Below are 19,315 nucleotides of genomic sequence, written 5' to 3'. Positions count from 1 at the left end.
GAGCTTTTACTTCTGGCTGCTATTTCCATATAGACATTATGTCCATGTATTTCCAAGAAAGCACAAATCTGAGCTTAGCTCCATACCACATAGCACATGGGCTTTGGGGAAGCTCTTTCTATCAGCTTAGTTTTTTAAATACAATCTTAAGTTTACTTCAGAAGCTTAGGGGTTTTATTGAACTTGGCTTATCAGACATCAAAACCTCACAAACAATGAGAATTCTACTGCCTTTTTTATGTGCAATTTGTAAAGTGATAGGGCGTGTGTGTGTGTGTGTGTGTGTGTGTGTTACACCAAGTGAATTCTATTATGACTAGAATTGGGTTTGTTTGTGTTTTTAATTTGTAAAGTATATATAAATTATATGCAAAACTCAGAATATTTCAGCATGAAAACTCATCCTAAAACTTCATTAAATAAATGTATAAAGTAAGCACACATAGGGTATCTGGAGTTTGGGAACTGCTTTTGTCTACATATAAACCTAGGAATGAGGCTCAAACTCTTGCTCTTAGGAAAAGGAAAGGTTTTCTCTTCCCATTGCCATACAATTGCTCCACAATTCCCAGAGGCAGGGAGAGCATCACAAATCAGCAGTCATCCCAACCCAACAGATTGGGTGTCCTCACCTCCATGTTTCTGCAGTCCAGTCCCCCCTTCCCCATTGTCTGTACTGACCCATTAAAGTGATTAACTGGCAATATAGGCGTGCCTGGGTCTGTTGGCAGCAAGTCTAATCTCCTAACTGCATTTTGTAAAAGGAAATAGCCCCTAAAAGCTTTGGAGTCCATTAAAAAAAATATGTATGTGACTGAAAGAAATTTGAGATATTTTTGTTTAAATGAAATCACTGAATTTATGTCTATGAGAAATTTTAATAGCTATTTATCAAGTGCTTATGGTGATACAACATGCACTAGACTAAGTTCCAGAGATAATTCAAACATGATACAATTCTCATACTCAACAAGACAAGATGACAACCACTTCCATACAGTGTGTGTGAACCTCTACAGGAAGGTAAGTGTCTAGTGTATTGAGAAGGAAGGGGTCAAGATGAGCCTTCTCAGTGAAATAACCCTGACATGCATCTTCCTTTATTCCCCACCAGAGCTGTAGGACACAGGGCCATTAGGATTCTCCCTTAAAAAGAGGAGACTCCAGCAGAACAGCTGCACGACGTGCCCCAGGTCTCCCAACATGGCCGTGAGCTGCAGACGACTCTGAAAGAGGAGAAGGGATCCTTTGAAGAGACAAAAGCATAAGAGGACATGATTCAGGCAGAGGGCAAAGTGTTCTGTGGTGAAAGTATACACAGTGGCTTAAGGGAAAGGCAAATAGCCTCACCTGGTTTGAGCACAGAGTAACCAAGAGGGAATAGAAGTAAAGAATGTCAAACACATTTACGCAAGTCTCCTGCACAAACCCTAATAATATTATTACCTAAACTACCCGATGTGGTAGCATTAAAAAAAGGTTTATATTTAGGCAGCTCTTCTTGCCCATGGTCCTATCTCCATGTTATAATAAGAACACCTTTTTGGGGCACCTGGGTGGCTCAGCGGTTGAGTATCTGCCTTTGGCTCAGGTCATGACTCAAGGGTCCTGGGATCAAGTCCCGCATCGGGCTCCCTACAGGGAACCTGCTTCTCCCTCTATGTTTCTGCCTCTCTCTGTGTGTCTTTCATGAATAAATAAATAAAATCTTGAAAAAAAAAAAAGTCCATGTAAAATCACAGATAAATATTTCTGGAAGCATATATGTCAGCAATACCATCTATCTGACAAAATTGTTTTCTTACTAAATCTTGGAACACATCCCCTTATAATTACTGCGAAGGAATGGGAGAAGTGGCTTATGAGATTTGGCAGCTGTTTTCTAAAGACTGGGGCAGCTTGAGAAAATTTTTTCTATCCATTATTAAATGACATTTTGAGATAGTCATGGGAATAGAAACAATAGCTTGGCACCCAAGCTGGTCCGCAGGCCAGTGACACAGGATTATCCTCTATAAAAAAATAAAAATAAAAAAAAATAAAGAGGAAAGAAAAAGAGCAATACTAAGTTTAAACGGGGGGGGGGGGGGGGATAAAAGGAAACCTCCACTTCCCTAATTCTGCTGTGGAAAGCACAGGGAGTGGACAGGGGCATGTCTCTGGATTCTTGCTGAGAAGAAAGGAAAAAGGCTCCCCTGCTACTGCTGCACCTTCCCATGCTGATAGCATCACATCCCTATTTGCGGGTTTCTGAGTCTCTCATCGGCCATTGGGAGCACGCTCCTCCCACAAGAACCTTCCTATTGAGCACACCCCTAAAGGCTCGCTGTGCTAGTGAGAACACTGCTGTGCTCTGAACCACAGAAGGCTTATGCTTTTTGCTGCCTGGCCATGGCCTCTCAGCTCAGATCATTTTTTCATTAAAGACCTTGTAGGGATGCCTGGGGTGGCTCAGTTGGTTGAGCATCTGCCTTTGGCTCAGGTCATGAAACCAGGGTCCTGAGATCAAGCCCCATGTATGGTTCCCTGTTCAATGGGGAACCTGCTTCTCCCTCTCCCTCTGCCACTACCCCCTGCTTGTGCTTTCTTTCTCCATGTCATATAAATAAATAAAATCTTAAAAAAAAAAAAAAAAAAAGGACCCCATAGCATCCTGCCCTTTGGCCTCTACTAAGGAACAGAAGTGTGAGCTGGAGCTACCATCAAAGCACCACCACCACTGCCAGGGCACTCTCAAGCTAGACAGTCTAGGACGTAATTTCTGAGCGAGGGCTTCCCGCCTCCATCATACACAAAAAAACTTCATTGTGTGCATGTTTGTCAGCATATAAAAGTTAATGTTAAAAAAAAAAAAAAAAAAAAGTCCAGGGATGCCTGGGTGGCTCAGTGGTTGAGTATCTGCCTTCAGCTCAGGGCATGATCCCAGGGTCCTGGGATCAAGTTCCACATCAGGCTCCCTACAGGGAACCTGCTTCTCCCTCTATGTTTCTGCCTCTTTCTCTGTGTCTCTCATGAATAAATAAATAAAATCTTAAAAAAAAAAAAATTCCATGTAAAATCACAGAAAGCTATAAAGTAGAAGTGAAAAGCCATCCATACACCCATCCCTCAGAGACAATCATGATCACTATTTTGGTATAAATCCAAATGACTATTTTATGCTCATCTTTCCATCTGGCTAGTTATTTGCCTATCTATTTCTTCACTGATACACAAAAAGAAATATATAAAATATTTTCTTCTCAAAAATGAGATCTCATAGATACTTTTCCTCTCTAACAATATAGTGTGTACACCTTCCTAAGCAATTATTTCGGACCTACATCATGATTACTAAAAGTTGCATGGTAGTCTAGTGCAAGAAAACAGTAATCTATTTAACTAAGGTAACTAGAGTTTTCAAAAAAACAAAACAAAATAAAATGACTTTTTATTCTATAAGCAAAGGGTAAACATGACAATAATGACTGTATAATAACATGTTATATATGATGACATACCAAATAGCACAGTGATAGGAGCAGATTCTCAGCTGGGCTGCCCCAGCCACTGCTTCCCTCTTTTTATCACATTGCTGTGAGCTGAATAGTGTCCCCAAACACATATGCTGAAGTCCTAACCCCTGGTATCTACGAATGTCTCCTTATTGGAAATAGGATCTTTGCAGATGTAATCAAGACAAGATGAACTCACTGGGATTGGCTCTAATCCACGATGACACATTCCTTTATAAGAAGGACATTTCACCAGAAACACACAGTAAAGGGGTCATGTGAAGCCAGAAGTGGAGATTAGAGTGATGCTGCCATAAGCCGAGGAATGCCTGGGTCACTAGAGCTGAAAGAAGCAAGGAAGGATCTTCCTCCAGAGATTTCAGAGCAAGTGTGGCCATGCCAATGTCTTGGTTTCAGGCTTCGAGCCCCCAGAATTGCAAGAGAATACATATTCATTGTTTTAAGCCACCTAGTCTGTGGTACTTTGTTTTGGTAGCTCTAATACACGCGTGAATATAGGTAAAGCATTTGAAACAATGTGTGTAAACAGCACCATATAAGATATTGTCCTTCCCTTCCATCATCCATGCAGTGAATGGTACCTGAGTCACCCCACTGTACAAGTCAGAAACTCAGGGGTTATCTACCCAAGACCCACCTACTGCTCTCTCCTTCCACCCTTCACCCAACCAGGAACCCCAGACAGAGTAACGGCACTTCTCTGATGTGACCCCAATTAGCCCCTTCCTCCCATTTCCACGTACACTGGCTTTGCTGAGTCCTTTCCCATCTCTTGCCAAAGGTCTCTCCACTGTCTCCTTCCTCCCCGGGCTCATCTCTACCCATAGCACCACCAAAAACGTCATTTAAAGAATTCAAATGAGCCAGGACACTCTTCAATTTTAAACCTTTTCTTCCTTCCTGAGGACATGAGGTAAAGTGCTCACCCAACAGGCCCTATGATGTTTGAGTGGAGCCCTCTGCCCCCCTCCCCACCAAACACCTTCTGTTTCTCAGGTGTGCAAATAAGGAAGGCTTGGAGACTCACTTCCGGAAGTCTGCCAGGAACTTGAGCATGTCATCATTGGAGAGCTTATTGCTGTCTTGCCTGTAGAGAGCAGAGAATCTGGCATTTTTGTCAAGGTTTCCAGATGTGTCCTTAAACAATGTCCTGAAATAGCCAAACAACATTTCTAAACTGAGTTTCCAAAACCCCAAAATAAATCCACAACTTTGGTTTCCATGTGAAGACTAATTATTATTCCATTTGCTATAGCTACCAGAAATTTCATTATCTAAAAACATGGAAGACATTTATGAGGATGAACACAACTAACTCAATTTACATAGAAACATTTCCAGCAAATGGCTCGTGCTTAGGAAACAACATATACAGTCAAACGCTTTGGAAGCAGAGCTCACAAATAAAGATGATCTGCAGGCACTCCCTTCCCCACCCCATTCCACCCCCTCCTCCAGGGCTGCTGCCCAAGGTGAGCTCAGGATATGTGGCGGGATCCTGGAATGCCAGCTCTACCACAAGCACTCCTGTCCATCCTGCTGGTTCCAGCACAGCTCTCTCCAGCCAGCATCCTTCCTCTCTGTGACTCTAATAAGTGATTATTATTCACATAGGAGGCTTTCTTATTTTTCAGTTTTACACATTTAAATCTTCTTTGTCTCTGGCAAAAAACAGATCAGTCTACCTATCTCCATCTATCCAACTACCTCCATATATCCGTATCTATATCAAAGGTATAAAAGATGTCATCGTTAGTTACCTTGCTGCCCACGCAAATGGCATTCTGTACTGTCCTAGTCTTTGGCATGCCTGCTTGGCATTCTTCAGCACTTTCTGAGCAACCTTGAAGACATCAGAATCAAGCCATGAGATGCTGCATCCCACTGACAGAATTGTGATCTAAAGAGCCATTATCCCATGTTCATTAAACAAGCTCTTATCATAGTGCAGATGCATGGAAAAGCACATGTTACTGTAATGAATATGCCTGGATTTACACAAGGTAGAGAGTCTTGTTTAATGCAATCATTGGCAGTGATTTTTAAAGAATATAGAATGAGTGCTGTTTCTAAAATGTCTTATCTTTTCTAAGATGCTGTTTTTACAGGCCATAAGCATACCATTTCATAGGCTTTCTATAGTTCCTTATGACTGTGGGCTACTTATAAGTCCACTGGGTTATCAGAATTATTAATACTTGGTATTCATGCCAAAATATATCACATTACTTAAAGTTTAAATAAGAACACTAATGAAGATACTGAGCTTGCATTGCTCCTAAATTGCACCACCTGGTGCAGATTCTCACAATTTGGGGGGATACATATTCTTTATATACGGCACAGGTGCTAACTAAAGTTACGCCAGAGTTTTTAATTGCTATATTCTCAGTTTCTAAGTATAAGTTACTGCTATTTTCACTTCTTAATGATCAATTTTCATTTGTTGTGGGTTGGCTTATTAACCCTATAGTGCACAGTGAAGCAGATTCGCTTCGGCCTAAGATATATGCATGGCAGGTCTATTAAACAACCCTATCCCTACTGCTAAAGCAGATGACAATTTCCCCAAATCCCTTTGTATGGGGGATACTGCACTGTTACTAATGCAAAGTTTGATTCAGTCAGAGTGGTAGGTTCAAGGGCCTTTTGCATTACTCAAGCATATCAGAGTCAAACCAAGCTTGGGCATCCTGATCTAGAGCCTGTGAACCAAGGTGTGCACTGCAGAGCTGCAACATTAGCATCACCAGGGAACTTACCAGGAATGCACAGTCTCAGGCCCCTCCACAGACCTCCCAGATCAGAACCTGCCTTCTGACCAGACCTCCAGTGACCTGTATGCACCTGGTCTAAGAAGTACTCATCTAGAAGACTTATAAGTAGGACAATAGAGCTGTTTGTATCTAAGTTAAACTGAAATGAGCTGTGTGACTCTGGGCCATTAAAGGTCTTTGGGGTCCACTTTCCCCACCTCAAAAATGAAGGGCGTGAGTCATAGTACTTTTCATTCATTATCCCTTCCAAACATTATGATTCTACGACAACTGTGCTGTGAGAATTGCTGTTGCCTTCACAAGTGAATTAGAAACACGTCTTGATTGAAACATGTCAGCAGTTCATCCAGCTCCTCCCTTTCTTCACCCAGTAGTGCATGTTCTTGCAGGGATTTGGGGTAGTTATAAGGTAAAATGGCTACCTTCCTGGAGGGGTAATTATACTCCAACATTTTCAGATAGAAACTATTGTTTTTAGATTCTAACAATAATGGTGTTGTGGAGTAAAATGCAGTATTCGCATAAAAATTTTTTTCAATATTTGCGTAGAATTTAAAACTAAAACATAGGCTTCAAATAAGTTTCACTGTTCCTGCAGCAAACAGAGTCTTAGCTTGCAGACTTACTGAGGGCACAAATGGAACATAAGGTATGCAAAAGACTCAAAAACTCATTTTTGCTGTGTAGGATTCCCCCCCTCTTTCTTTCTTCTTTTTTCTTCTTTTTTAATCTATTCATGGCAGACACCTACAGAGACTTTTCATAAAAGTTTCTTCCTCCAAGACAAAATTTACTCTAAATGATATTTTAGACAATCTTGGAAAACAGGAAGAAACAGTTTTGATATACATTAGAAAATCAACCCTTAGTAATATCTCTGCCAGAACTTCTACTCTGATATAAAAGGGATATAAAATCTATTGTGATATAAAATGCTAATCTCTGCCTTAAATTAATACTTTGGAGGTGTTAATGCATGTATAATGTACATACGGCTGAGCTTTCCATTCCGTAAGTAAAGAAGTAAGAGCAGACTTCCACAGATGCTCAACGGACACCGGAAGTGTAGAGTAGATCATAAAACTTAGCCCAAAGTGAAATGTGATTTTGCAGCAACATGAGCTGCCAAGTTTCAAACTAGGCATGTGTTGGTCAGAAAAGCGAAGATGGTGCATTTAGGCCCTGGAAACGCGTTACATACACAGGGGAGTAGATCTTAGCTTGGGCCTTCATTGATTATTAATCAAAACATCGAAGAGCTAAAAGAGCTTCTCATCCAAGGTTTTACAAACTTGATTTAAAAAATAAAATAGCTTCTCTCCAGGGACTAAACCTTACTCAGCTTTTACCAGCCAGAAAGGCATAGTGTTGGAAGCAGTGCACCTGGGTAAATGGGCTTTCCCTGGCTGAGGGTGATAAGTGATAACGATATCCTGCATATCAGTGATTTGTAGCATTCCCTAGCAATGTATTGTACATTATCCATGTGATCACAGCACAGTTCCTGAGAGGGAAGTGGGGCAAGGTAGTAATACCGTCCTTCAACTACCAATAGGTCATCAGAGCCCAGGTTGGTGACATGACTTCGAGGCTAGTTAGCACTCAGTACCCCGGTCTCTGACTCCTACAACCTATTCTTTAACAACCGTCCTCATCCTGGTGGACACACCTGTGGTATACAGGCAGCCACAGACAGCTCTGAATCAGCTCAATAATATCCCTTAGAGCCTGTAGCAGGAGCCCCTCCTGCTCCTGACCAGTCCTTCTCAATGTAGCAGGGTCATCTCTCAGATGACCACTTATAAAAAATACTGTAAGACCATCACAGACAGCACTCAATAGCTCACTCTACCAGGTAGCTCAATGTGCTAGATGGTGACAGTCAAGTGCCTTTGGTCACTCTACCTATGGGATGCTGAGGAGGTAATTAAACCTTAGTAAACCTCATCTTATGATGCCTGAAAGGAGGTCTTGGACTAGATAACCTCTAATATTCAAGTCTGTGTGTGTCCACAGAGAGGCATACAACTAATGAGCATACACCGCAGTAATGAAAATACACCAAACACACATCTTGTATGTTTTCCTTCCTCTTCTACCTAAGGTCAAACCACCTCTATCACCATAACCTGCCCCAGATGGCCAAGCAGAGAACCTGAGGCACTGAACTTCCTGGCCAGACCGTCTCCCAGTCCCCAGCCTCACATGTAAGTATAAATGGACCCAAAGATAATTCCAGAACCCGAGAGGCACATCAACAGTGAAATGAACTCTATATGAATATATGTACTTTTTAATGACAGAAAATTTACTATTAAGCTGGGAATTCCAGCTTTGCCAATTATTTTAGGATGTTAGGATTGCCTGGACAAATGAAGCATTATATATACACACAGGACTACTTTTCATTGAAAATAGGATACATCAGGTGAAGTATAAATCTATATAAAGCAGTGCACATCTTTTAGAATATAAATATGGCTTAACTTAGACTTCTTTAAGCATTTCTATTTTGACAGAGAGCCCTTTTGTTCTGTGGTTTATCATCACAAAGCATATAAGTCACCCATACCTTAGAAGAGTCTGAACTTTTCATATATGGCTCAGCACCGTGGGTGATGCTCCCCTGAAGCACTTTTTCAATTCTAGCCACAAGGAATATATCGGGATGAGGACACGTGACTGAGAATATTCCCTAGGGAACAAATGGTTTTCTGTAGTGAGTAAAATCCACTGCCACGTTAAACAAATCCCCTGAATGTTGAACCTTCAAAAGCAGCAGAGTGCTGAAGCAGTATCGCTATTCAAAAGCAACCAGTGCTTCACCCCTAGTCGATCATCTGATTAAAAAGGTGATTTGGTGGGTGAGCAACTAGCACAAAGTTAGAAAAAAGAAATGAAAAATCAAATACCATTTCTTCTCTCAGCTTGCTTTCACTGCCTTATTTTAGATCCTGCCAACAGTCTCATTCAACCCAGTTGTGCATTACAAAGTCTTATGCATTCGCATAGCATTTGCAAGAAAAGTTAGGAGTCTGACTGCTGAGCTCAAGTCCCCCACCTGCTTTGGATACTGCATGGCAGCTTCCTGGAGGATATCCTGAAGAACTGGTGAGCTCGGCCTGCCACCGTTCATCAGAGCTGGAGATGTGGTGGCCAGCATCTGCCTCACGGAGAAATGGTTCAGGTCCACGTGGAAATCAGCAGAAATCTTTCGGTTGTATTTTATGTCAAACAGGGATAAAGTAACAAAGAAAGGCTCTACCTGAACAAAATAAAACCATCCAGAGAGTCACTATGGCTCAAACTGTGGGGGGAAAAAAAAGAACGTTGCTATCAAAGAAGAAATTACTAAGTCTATTTATGATTGTTGCTATAAATTATTGCTAAAGAGAAACAGTCTCCATCCCTATCACAAACATCCCCTCCCTGAGGCTAAACAACCCTGCACATCCTGATCTAAACACTGCGCTTCTTTATCAGGAACTAGGATTTTTCTGTCCAGGCTGCATGGCAATCGGCACATCTACAACCTCTAAATACTTTCTTAGATTATTTTTTAAAAGGGAAAATTACATTTGTTGTAGGTCCTTCTTCATTTTCTGCAACACAGCATTGCAAATTGAAAGATAAATCATTGCACTTGACAAGAATTCTCTTTCCAAACTTCTCTTCAAATGGCTTCACTTCTGGTTCAGCTGATGTAAAGTCAAGCTTCTTTAAAAGAAAATGTAATGTGAAGTCAAGCTTCTTTAAAAGAAAATGTAAATACATAAATACATTATGCTCACATTTTTTAAAAATCTCATAATGAACGATAAGTATCCTAAGAAACTCTGTAAAATGTGGAAAAGCTATATATATTCATTTACTCACAAAAGTGTTACTTCTTTATAAGTTTATAAAATTTATAATAATGGTCAAATAAAGGATGGTATATCTATTCAATGGATTACTAGAGCTTAGAAATTATGGTTATGAACAACTTAACTGTCCATCAACAAATAAATAACATCTGGTAGTCCGTACTATGGAATATTATTCAGCCATAAAAGGAAGAAAATTCTGACACACACTACAACATGTATGGACCCCGAAAATTAGCCAGAATGTTGTTATTTTTACTCAGTGCAGTAAGCCAGACACAAAAGGACATATACTGTATGGTTTCACATATAGGAGGTTCCCAGAACAGGCAAACTCATAAAGACAGGAAGGAAAACAGAGGTTACTTAGGGAGTGAGGGGAAGGAGGGATAGGGCATTTTAGTGTTTAACGGATACAGAGTTTCTGCTTGGTATGATGAAAAAGTCCTGGAATGGATGGTGATGACAGTTGCACAACAGTGTGAACATATTTAATGCCATGGAATTAAACATTTAAAAATGGTTACAATGGTAAATTTATGTGATGTGTATTTTATCACAACAAAAAAAAAGTGTCAAAAAGCAAAAACATATATATGGCTTTGAAATCTGCAAAGAAATACAGATAAGCATTTATTATCAAAGTGAAATATGGTAAAGCAGCCCTATACAAAAGATCACAAATGAAAAGGGGAAAAATACAGCAGAACTGTCATCCCCTCTGAGCAGCCCTGGAGGTCCTTGCCACTCTGGGTTTGGACTCTGGGGCACAATGTGGATCATATGCATCTTGGATGCATCAGGAAACACCACTGGCTGCTGGGCACCGGTGGTGATGCTTACTATTTTCTGATGGCATCTTATGGAATAAATTATATGTTCTTTGTGGACTTGAGGAGGTCTTTGAATAAATCTGTTTCCAACAATCTACTGATTATGAAACACGGTGGTAGTGGTATGATGATGAGATTATGGTTGTTTTTTATTTTTCCTTTTCCCCTGAATTTTCTATATTATGTTGCTTATCCATCCAAAGTAAACAAACAAGCAGACACATAAATAAATAAAACATATAATCTGTCAAACGTTTTCTTTCCCTGACTTGGTTTTAAAATATAAACTTTAAAATTGTTTGTACCTGGGCATCTGGGTCCAAGTAAAAAAGTTTAACTCTGCTTTCACTCTTCAGTTTGATTTCTGCTTCTCTGGTACTCTGATAACAAGAGAAACAAAAGATAAAAATTACATTTAAAAAAATCTTTTCAAAGAGGTGTTCAAACATGTTTGTCCCACCCTGAAGAGCCAGGCTGCCAGACAACTCCACTCTCACTTAGGAGAGTCGACTGCATGCCGATGAGCAAGGACAGGCTATTGAGTAGGTAACACACCAGAGTGCCACTGGGGTGAAAGAAGATCTGATCCTGGAGAGTCAAACAATCAAAGAAAGCAAAAGAGAATAATTCAGCATTACTATCAAGAAAGGCTTCAAAAAGCAATAGAAGGGGCAGACAGGCTATGAATGAAGGGGTAAAATTTGAGTAGCTTAAAGTAGGAAAACACAAGCATTTGGAGCTGAAGGTAAAGGATGCATGGCACAGACAGACACGGAGTGGAAATGAGCCCAGATGGTAGAAAGAATGTGGGGTCCACCTAAGACTGAGGAATATGTCCAGGAAGAGAAAGGAATAGGTTCCGAATTGTGGGATAGGAAACTATGGCAGATCTTGAAGGACTGCCAATGGTGTTTACGGCAGGCAGGATGAGGCATTCAGTTAATATTTATTGAGCACCTATTATGTGTCAGACACTAGGAACATAAATATGAATGAAACAAAGCACTTATCCCCAAGGAATACTAGCGAAGATAGAATATAAACAGGCAATAAGAATGGCAAAGAAAGTGTAAGACATAGTGAGTGCTAACCTGGACCAGGGGATGGCAGTCATGAAAGAAGGGAGCTCTGGGACGAGGTACTAGAGCTACAAAGCTACAGACATATCTAAGCAATGATCAAGTCATTCATTACGATTGGATGGTTGGGCACAATGGGAAAAGTAAAGAGAAATGAATCTGGGATTTGTATATTAGGGACTGCAGATTTCCTTCAGAAGCCAAAAAATCCAAGTGCCCTATTTTGAGCAAGGGAATAATAAAACCAGGTCCTGCATTTTAAAGGAATCCTTTGGGCAGGGCTGAGGTAATGGGTTAGAAGGATAAGACCAAGAGGCTAGCACGGGCTCTTCATCACACCTGCCTCCCCATCCCAAAGCAGAGCCCATAACAAAGCCTAGTCCTCACGTGAGCGGCCATTAACTGAGATGGGTAAGTTAGCAGGAAAAGCAGGTTTGTGGAGCAGGTGATCGAGCGTGGAGATGCCCGTGGACAGAGATGGCACTTGAACACAAGGAAGGGAGGAAGGCTGAAATTGCAGATTCGGAAAACATCAGTCTAGATTTGGGGCTTAGAGAAGCCTTGAGTTGAGAGTGGCTGAGATTCCCTGGGAGAAGATGTGGAAGAGTTTGCAGACAGAAACCCTGGGGCCCCAACACTGAAGGGATGGAGGGTCAGAGACATATGGAGGCAGAGACGGGGGGGGGGGGGGGGGGGGGCGGGGGGGGGCGGGGTGGAGAAGTGGAATTTAGAAGAGAAGTTTCTAAGACATTCACAAGATGCAAGTCATTGCCAATCACATTATTATTCACTCTCCATGCCTCTAAATCCGTATCCTGTTCTTATTACTATCAGTCTCCATGGTTAAGTCTACAGAGTCAGAATAGGATGTCCTTTCTCATCAGTTCTTTCCCCACAGACCGAGTCACAGCTCAGCATGTGATGGGGCAGTGACAGCCACAGTGGGAAGGGTATCTTGTCCTCTCTGCTGGAGGCTGAACATGGTCTATTAATTACACATCTAGATCACAGCTAATAAGAAACTGGGCAGCTTCCTCATATTCTCAGCTATGTAGCTGTAATAGGTTGGTTCTCAGCAATGACTCAAACTCTATCATGACTATATTTGAAAACCAACTGTGTCTGGTAAAGTGAAATTGACTACCAGAATATGACCTAAGAAACTATGTTCTAGTTCTAGTTCACTTTTCAACTAGCTACGTGAACGTGAGCAAGCTGCTTAGCCTCTCTGGACTCCACTTTCATTTCTGAGTAAAAATGTTGAACAAGATGTTGGCTAGAGTCTCTTTGCACAACAAAGTTTATCCTGATGTTGTCAATAGGAGCTTTAAGGCTTCTGGAGGTGAGGAGCCTTTCTACATTCCCACAAATCGCTTGATTTGAGCTGACGCAGGCTGTCTCCATACTCGGGAGAGGAAAACTTTTTAACTCCATCTTGCCTATCACCATTCCTAATTTTTCTTATCAAAAGTGCCAGAACATGTGCATAGAATATACTTAACCGAACACAAAGAATTTGCTTTATTTTGCATACAGCCCATTTTGTTTCTGAACAAAAACATCAGTGCTAGGTGCTGCAAGCCACTACCAACAGTAATGCATTCTACTTCTCAATTTATGCTTCAGTCCTTCAACAAAGGCAGATCCTGTGATCTCAGACACTGAAGCAGAGCAATGGATTCTTAATGTAGATACAATTCCTGTTGTCTCAAACATCTTCTGAGATCAGAAATGAACACAGCACAGATGACTGCTACAAGGCCCACATAATTAGAGGGCAACCAGGGATGCGAACACAATAAGAGAAAAAAGAATCAACAACTAGCCAAAATAGACTTAAAGCATCCCAATGTTGCCATTAATATCCAAGGGATATATTCTTCACTAGAGAAACCATTTAATGGGAAAGAAGGGACAACTACAGATGTAAAAATAACTTAAAAGCTTATCATCTACCTTATATACTTTGACAGCTCTGCTGTATCATTGATTAAAAGCAAACTCAAAGCTCCTTAAAAGTTCCTCCCAAGGACTACAATGAATGCATTAAACAGAGGAGATGCCTGATAAATAGTGTTTGAAGGAATTGTCAAGTAAAACCAAGGCAGAAAAAAAATGTGGCTCAGGAAGTGCAGAGCTTTGCCCCAGACCCAGGGAATAACCGATATCTGGAAGCTTCCCAATGATAAAAGCAAATACTTATTGATAATAGCCAACATCGCTATGCTAAATATTATCCTAAGCACACCTTTAAAACTTGTACAACCGGGATCCCTGGGTGGCGCAGCGGTTTGGCGCCTGCCTTTGGCCCAGGGCACGATCCTGGAGACCCGGGATCGAATCCCACATCGGGCTCCCGGTGCATGGAGCCTGCTTCTCCCTCTGCCTGTGTCTCTGCCTCTCTCTCTCTCTGATGACTATCATAAAATAAATAAAATTAAAAAAAAAAAAAAACTTGTACAACCTTAGGAGCAGGGTTCTAGTGTGATCCTTGTTTTATAAAGGGGACATTGAGGCATAAGGGATAAATACTTCAATCAAGAAGTCAACACATTTCCATTAAATGAAGCCTGACTTCAAACTGAGGCTGCTTGGTTTCAGAGCCCAGACTCTTTAACTATTAGACAAGAAGAAAAAAAAAAAAAAAAAGGTAATGAATATGAACAGGCAAGTCAGAGAGGAAAAAACTGAAATATATAAATAATAAATAGGAACATCTCACTACAAAGCAGCGAAACACAACTTAAAGCAGTGAAAAACTATTTTCATTCCCCTGGTGAGGACACAGAAAAATGGGAACTGTTTCAACCTTTTGGGAAAGCAACCTGGCAATATTTAAAGCATTAAGAACACAATAACCTCCGACCCAGAGGCCCGACACTTTGAGGAACATCTCTACTGAAATAAGAACACAGGTATTTAAGCTTATAAATATGTCATATTTATAAGCTCCCAGGTGGCTCAGTTGGCTAAGTTTCTGCCTTCAGCTCAGGTCATGATCTCAGGGTCCTAGGACTGAGCCCCATGTCAGGCTCCCTGCTCAGCAGGGAGTCTGCTTCTCCCTCTCCTTCTGCCCCTCCCCCCTCACTCATGCTCTCTTTTAAATAAATAAGTAAAATCTTTAATTTATATATATGTCATATTATTTATTATATACTATTTGTAGAGGTTAAAAAAGTGAAAATAACCCAAAATGTTCATGAATATGGAGGTAGTAAATAAAGTGTACAATATCCACATTTAGAATATTACACAGCTATGAAAAAATGAGAAAATGAGATCCTTGATGGCCCCAGAGGGACATCTACACTATGTGTATGTGTCTCCATAAGCAATAAGTTTGATATAAGAGGCATTACAACAGGTTAATAACATTGGTGCTTTCAGGGATGTGGGCATGGAGCATGAAGGGAAAAGATGAACTCTATACAACTTTGGATACTTTTACTTAGAACAGCAAACACATTTATTTTTCCTTAAATTTTAGTAAAGACAATAAAATAAGTTCCCGTAATGAGTACTTTCACAATCTAAATGCTCACAAAATATAGCTGTAAAAACAAAAACATTATCCCACAGTCTATCCTACTGCTGTTCAGTGCTTCTCAAAGTGACAAAATCCAGCTCTGCTCTTAAAATACACCATGGTCAGTCCATGCTGCGGAGGTAGGAAGATCTAGGCTGGCTTTCCCCCTAGACCCTGTTGCTCCTAGCCTGCTCACAACCCATCCCATTACTTTGGGTTCAGGAGAAAGGAAAACATGAGGTAAGTGAAGAAAATGGACAATGACAGAGTAGTTCTCTGTAAAAACTGATACTTGCTCAGAAGTCAACTGTGAACCCTCATTTTAACCAGTAATGACACACCCTGACAATGTCTGCCTTGTCTAAGAAGCAACTATGGACCAAACATTCAAGGGGTTTCCAGAATGACTCCCAAAGGCTTTAGGCATATTCTGCGTTTTAAGTTTATCTCTGAGCAAGCAAAACAATGAAAGCCAACAACCATAGCCAACAGCATCTTATTTTGAGGATGAGTCATCCAAAAAATACATTGTGTTGACTGTTGACTCATTTAAACAGAATGGGGTGGAACAAAAAGACTTAGCAAATTCCTTTGAGGCCTGAATGTATGCTTCTTAATTTAAAGAGCTGTCACAATCTGTTTATACTACGTATAAGATATCTAACTCCCTAGGACCATTATCTTGTCCTCTGTGTCACAAAACCATAATAAAGCACATAGAATAAGGAGGCCCAGTGCATCTGGGTGTCTCACTCACTGAAGCGTCTAACTCTTGGTTTCAGCTCAGGACATGATCTCAGGATCCTGGGATCTAGTTCCCTGTGGGGCTGTGTACTCAGTGGGGAGTCTGCTTAAAGATTCTCTCCCTCTGCCCAAACCCCTACCCCCAACTCCAGCTCATGCACTCAGTCTCCAAAATAAATAAATAAATCTTTAAAACATATCTATATCTATATAGATAGATAGATAGATAGATAGATAGATAGATAGATAAGAAAAAAGAGGAGGCTTAAGAGATGGAATGCCTGCTGACCTCACAGACACATCCCCAGACAATTCCTTTATGATAATACAATAATATAGTTTTCTGGACTAGGATACAGGGAAGGAAGCATCTATGAAAGTTGGCTTTAAAAAGTCAGAAACGGTTATCTGTGAAACTGTTTCAGTTCCAACAAGTACTGTTGAGCCTGGCTGCCTGACCCATACTCAACCTCAGTGAGACTCTGAGGTTTGAGACATGGTACTTCATCTTGTGTTCAACCATGGAAGGTTTACCTGGAAAGATCAGTTCACTCGCTAAAAAAAGTTATCAGGTAACTGAACATGAGCAATTTTTGCATTAACCGGAAACAATGCTTTTCTTTCAAAGCCACATGGGGAGACCAAGTTAAGGTGAGTTGCTGTTCTTTGAGTCTCAAAAAAACACAAAAAGAAAATCTGTGAAGGAAAAAATGCAGTGGGAGCAGGAGGGTTTTCTCATACTATCCTTACACAAGGGGGTGATATAAATGTGCCAATGACACTCAAGATAAAACATAACCACAGAAAAAAATTATTAAATAAATAGTAATTGGGTTTACAACCAGATTATATTACCCCTTGAATCTACAAAGAAACCAATGAACTAACTTTAACTACAGTCTGTGTATTTAATAAAAATGCTGATAAGACTATGTGCTCTGGGGATCCCTGGGTGGCTCAGCAGTTTAGCACCTGCCTTTGGCCCAGGGTGCGATCCTGGAGTCCTGGGATCGAGTCCCACATCGGGCTCCTGGCATGGAGCCTGTTTCTCTCCTCCTGTGTCTCTGCCTCTCTCTCTCTATGTCTATCATAAATAAATAAATAAATCTTTAAAAAAAAAAAAAAAAAAGACTGGGGATCCCTGGGTGGCGCAGCGGTTTAGCTCCTGCCTTTGGCCCAGGGCGCGATCCCGGAGACCCGGGATCGAATCCCACGTTGGGCTCCCAGTGCATGGAGCCTGCTTCTCCCTCTGCCTGTGTCTCTGCCCCCCCCCCCTCTCTCTCTCTCTCTCTCTGTGTGACTATCATAAATAAATAAAAATTTGAAAAAAAAAAAAGACTATGTGCTCTGATACTACAAATGCTGCTACATTTACAACAAACATATATTTGGTCCCGTATTAGACAATAGGAGGAAAAGAATAGGTTTCAGGGTAGGTACAGTGTGTCCTCAATAAGAAAACAATAAATATGTTCAGTACTAAATGTACAAGCAACATAACGGTCAAGAATCTACAACATATTCTAAAAACCTCAGCCCGTATTGCCCTTGCCATATGTCAAGGGCCCCTCCATTATATTCCAAAAGGAGACACCAGTTATTTTTGTACTAAAACAACTTCCTGTCACTCATATCCTGTTTGTTCTGTCTCAGTCACAGTGGAAGACAAAAGCCCGAAGCAACAGGATGAATGAAGCAGAAAGAGTTGCTGAGTAGAGAGGAGCCTGCCATTACATCTTCTCTGCCTCTTCATTCCCAGAATAAACACCCCTCTCTTGCTCAGGTGTATGCACAGGCTCTCCTCCACGCATCACACCTCCCACCCTCCGCTACATCAGATTCTGCTACTACGGAATCCATTTCTCCTAAGATCAAAAGGACCAGTTATTGATCAACTCTCTGCTTCCTTAACAGGTACAAATGGCCCCCACCCTGGAACACTGGAGATGGTTATAAACTAAACTAAAATCACACGTGTGCTCTACTACCTGCCCTCCCAACACCACTGAGCAGGCCCACAGAGTGGGACAGCAGCACGTGGACTGCAACACAGTACATCTTCATTTTCATTATTCTTTTTTTCTTTCTCCCTTTGAAAAGTTATTTGCTGCCCTTTTTCTCCCTTCTTAAACAAAAAATAACAACAGTGAAGCCCTTTATAAGGCTTCCTTTTTTGGGCTTTGACCATGACCACAGTAAGAAGTATGTTTATATCACAACCCAATACACATATATATACTGCATACGTACATTTTTTAAAATAATATCTACCATTGGACTACCTGGCTGGCTCAGCTGGTAAAGCATGTGACTCTTGACCTTGGGGTCATGAGTTCGAACCCTATGTTGGACACAGAGAGGCTACTTAATAACAAAAAACATTTTTAAAAAATAATACCTGTCATTATTAAGAGCAGTGTGCTTAATATTCCCTATTCAGTTTATATTTTTAAAATGTCTGGACACATAATGTTGAGCTAAAGAAACCTGACATACTGTATGATTCCACTTATAACAAGGTCTAGAACAATCACAATTCATCTACAGTGACAGAGGTAAAAGCATAGGGGTACCAGCAGGGAAGGGAGTACAAGGCAGTCTGTTGGGGAGCTAGAAATGTTCTATGTACTGATTTGGGTGGTGGTTATGCAGGTGCACAAATGTGAAATCCACTGAGCCAAACAATTAGTGCTCCATGTAATAAAGAGGAATTAAAAAGTTCTACTTCAATAAAAAAGAATAAAAATTAAAACAAAAAGTAAGAAATGGGGATTGAAACCAATTAAATGCATTTAACCAACCAAAATAGCTTTAGCTACTTGGTGGTTCTACATAGTTTGAAAATAGCTCTAAATAACAAATTACATATATATGCATATATATGCAACCTCTCTATGTATGTTATTTCATATATACTTTAAAAACTGTCCTAGGGCAGCTCCAGTGGCGCAGCGGTTTAGCGCCGCCTGCAGCCC

At 40.8% G+C, this 19,315-nt stretch overlaps 1 protein-coding gene and 1 long non-coding RNA gene across 37 annotated transcripts in view; one reads left to right on the top strand and one right to left on the bottom strand.

Moving 5' to 3' along the window:
• DOCK9 (dedicator of cytokinesis 9) overlaps nt 1-19,315 on the bottom strand; it is a 279,512-nt gene that overhangs the window by 91,392 nt on the left and 168,805 nt on the right. For 30 of the 31 annotated variants that reach the window (XM_077855103.1, XM_077855109.1, XM_077855120.1 and 27 more), the window contains exons 10-15: nt 11,297-11,371; nt 9,869-10,009; nt 9,354-9,557; nt 8,865-8,987; nt 5,276-5,358; nt 4,543-4,665 (exon numbers count right to left, since the gene is read on the bottom strand). In XM_077855103.1, coding sequence (XP_077711229.1) covers nt 4,543-4,665; nt 5,276-5,358; nt 8,865-8,987; nt 9,354-9,557; nt 9,869-10,009; nt 11,297-11,371 — 749 coding nt within the window. The remainder of the gene's footprint in view (nt 1-4,542; nt 4,666-5,275; nt 5,359-8,864; nt 8,988-9,353; nt 9,558-9,868; nt 10,010-11,296; nt 11,372-19,315) is intronic. The other variant, XM_077855101.1, reaches the window with a different exon arrangement.
• LOC144287790 (uncharacterized) overlaps nt 16,664-19,315 on the top strand; it is a 31,164-nt gene continuing 28,512 nt past the window's right edge. For 4 of the 6 annotated variants that reach the window (XR_013355540.1, XR_013355545.1, XR_013355544.1 and 1 more), the window contains exons 1-2: nt 16,668-16,991; nt 17,994-18,254. This is a non-coding gene — a long non-coding RNA (uncharacterized LOC144287790). Of the gene's footprint in view, nt 16,992-17,993; nt 18,255-19,315 lie in introns of all 6 variants that reach the window. The other 2 variants (XR_013355541.1, XR_013355542.1) reach the window with 2 other exon arrangements.

The sequence above is a fragment of the Canis aureus genome, chromosome 17, assembly GCF_053574225.1.
Source record: "Canis aureus isolate CA01 chromosome 17, VMU_Caureus_v.1.0, whole genome shotgun sequence".
NCBI classification, from domain to species: Eukaryota; Metazoa; Chordata; class Mammalia; order Carnivora; family Canidae; genus Canis; species Canis aureus.
This window is presented reverse-complemented; position numbering and strand designations above follow the sequence as displayed.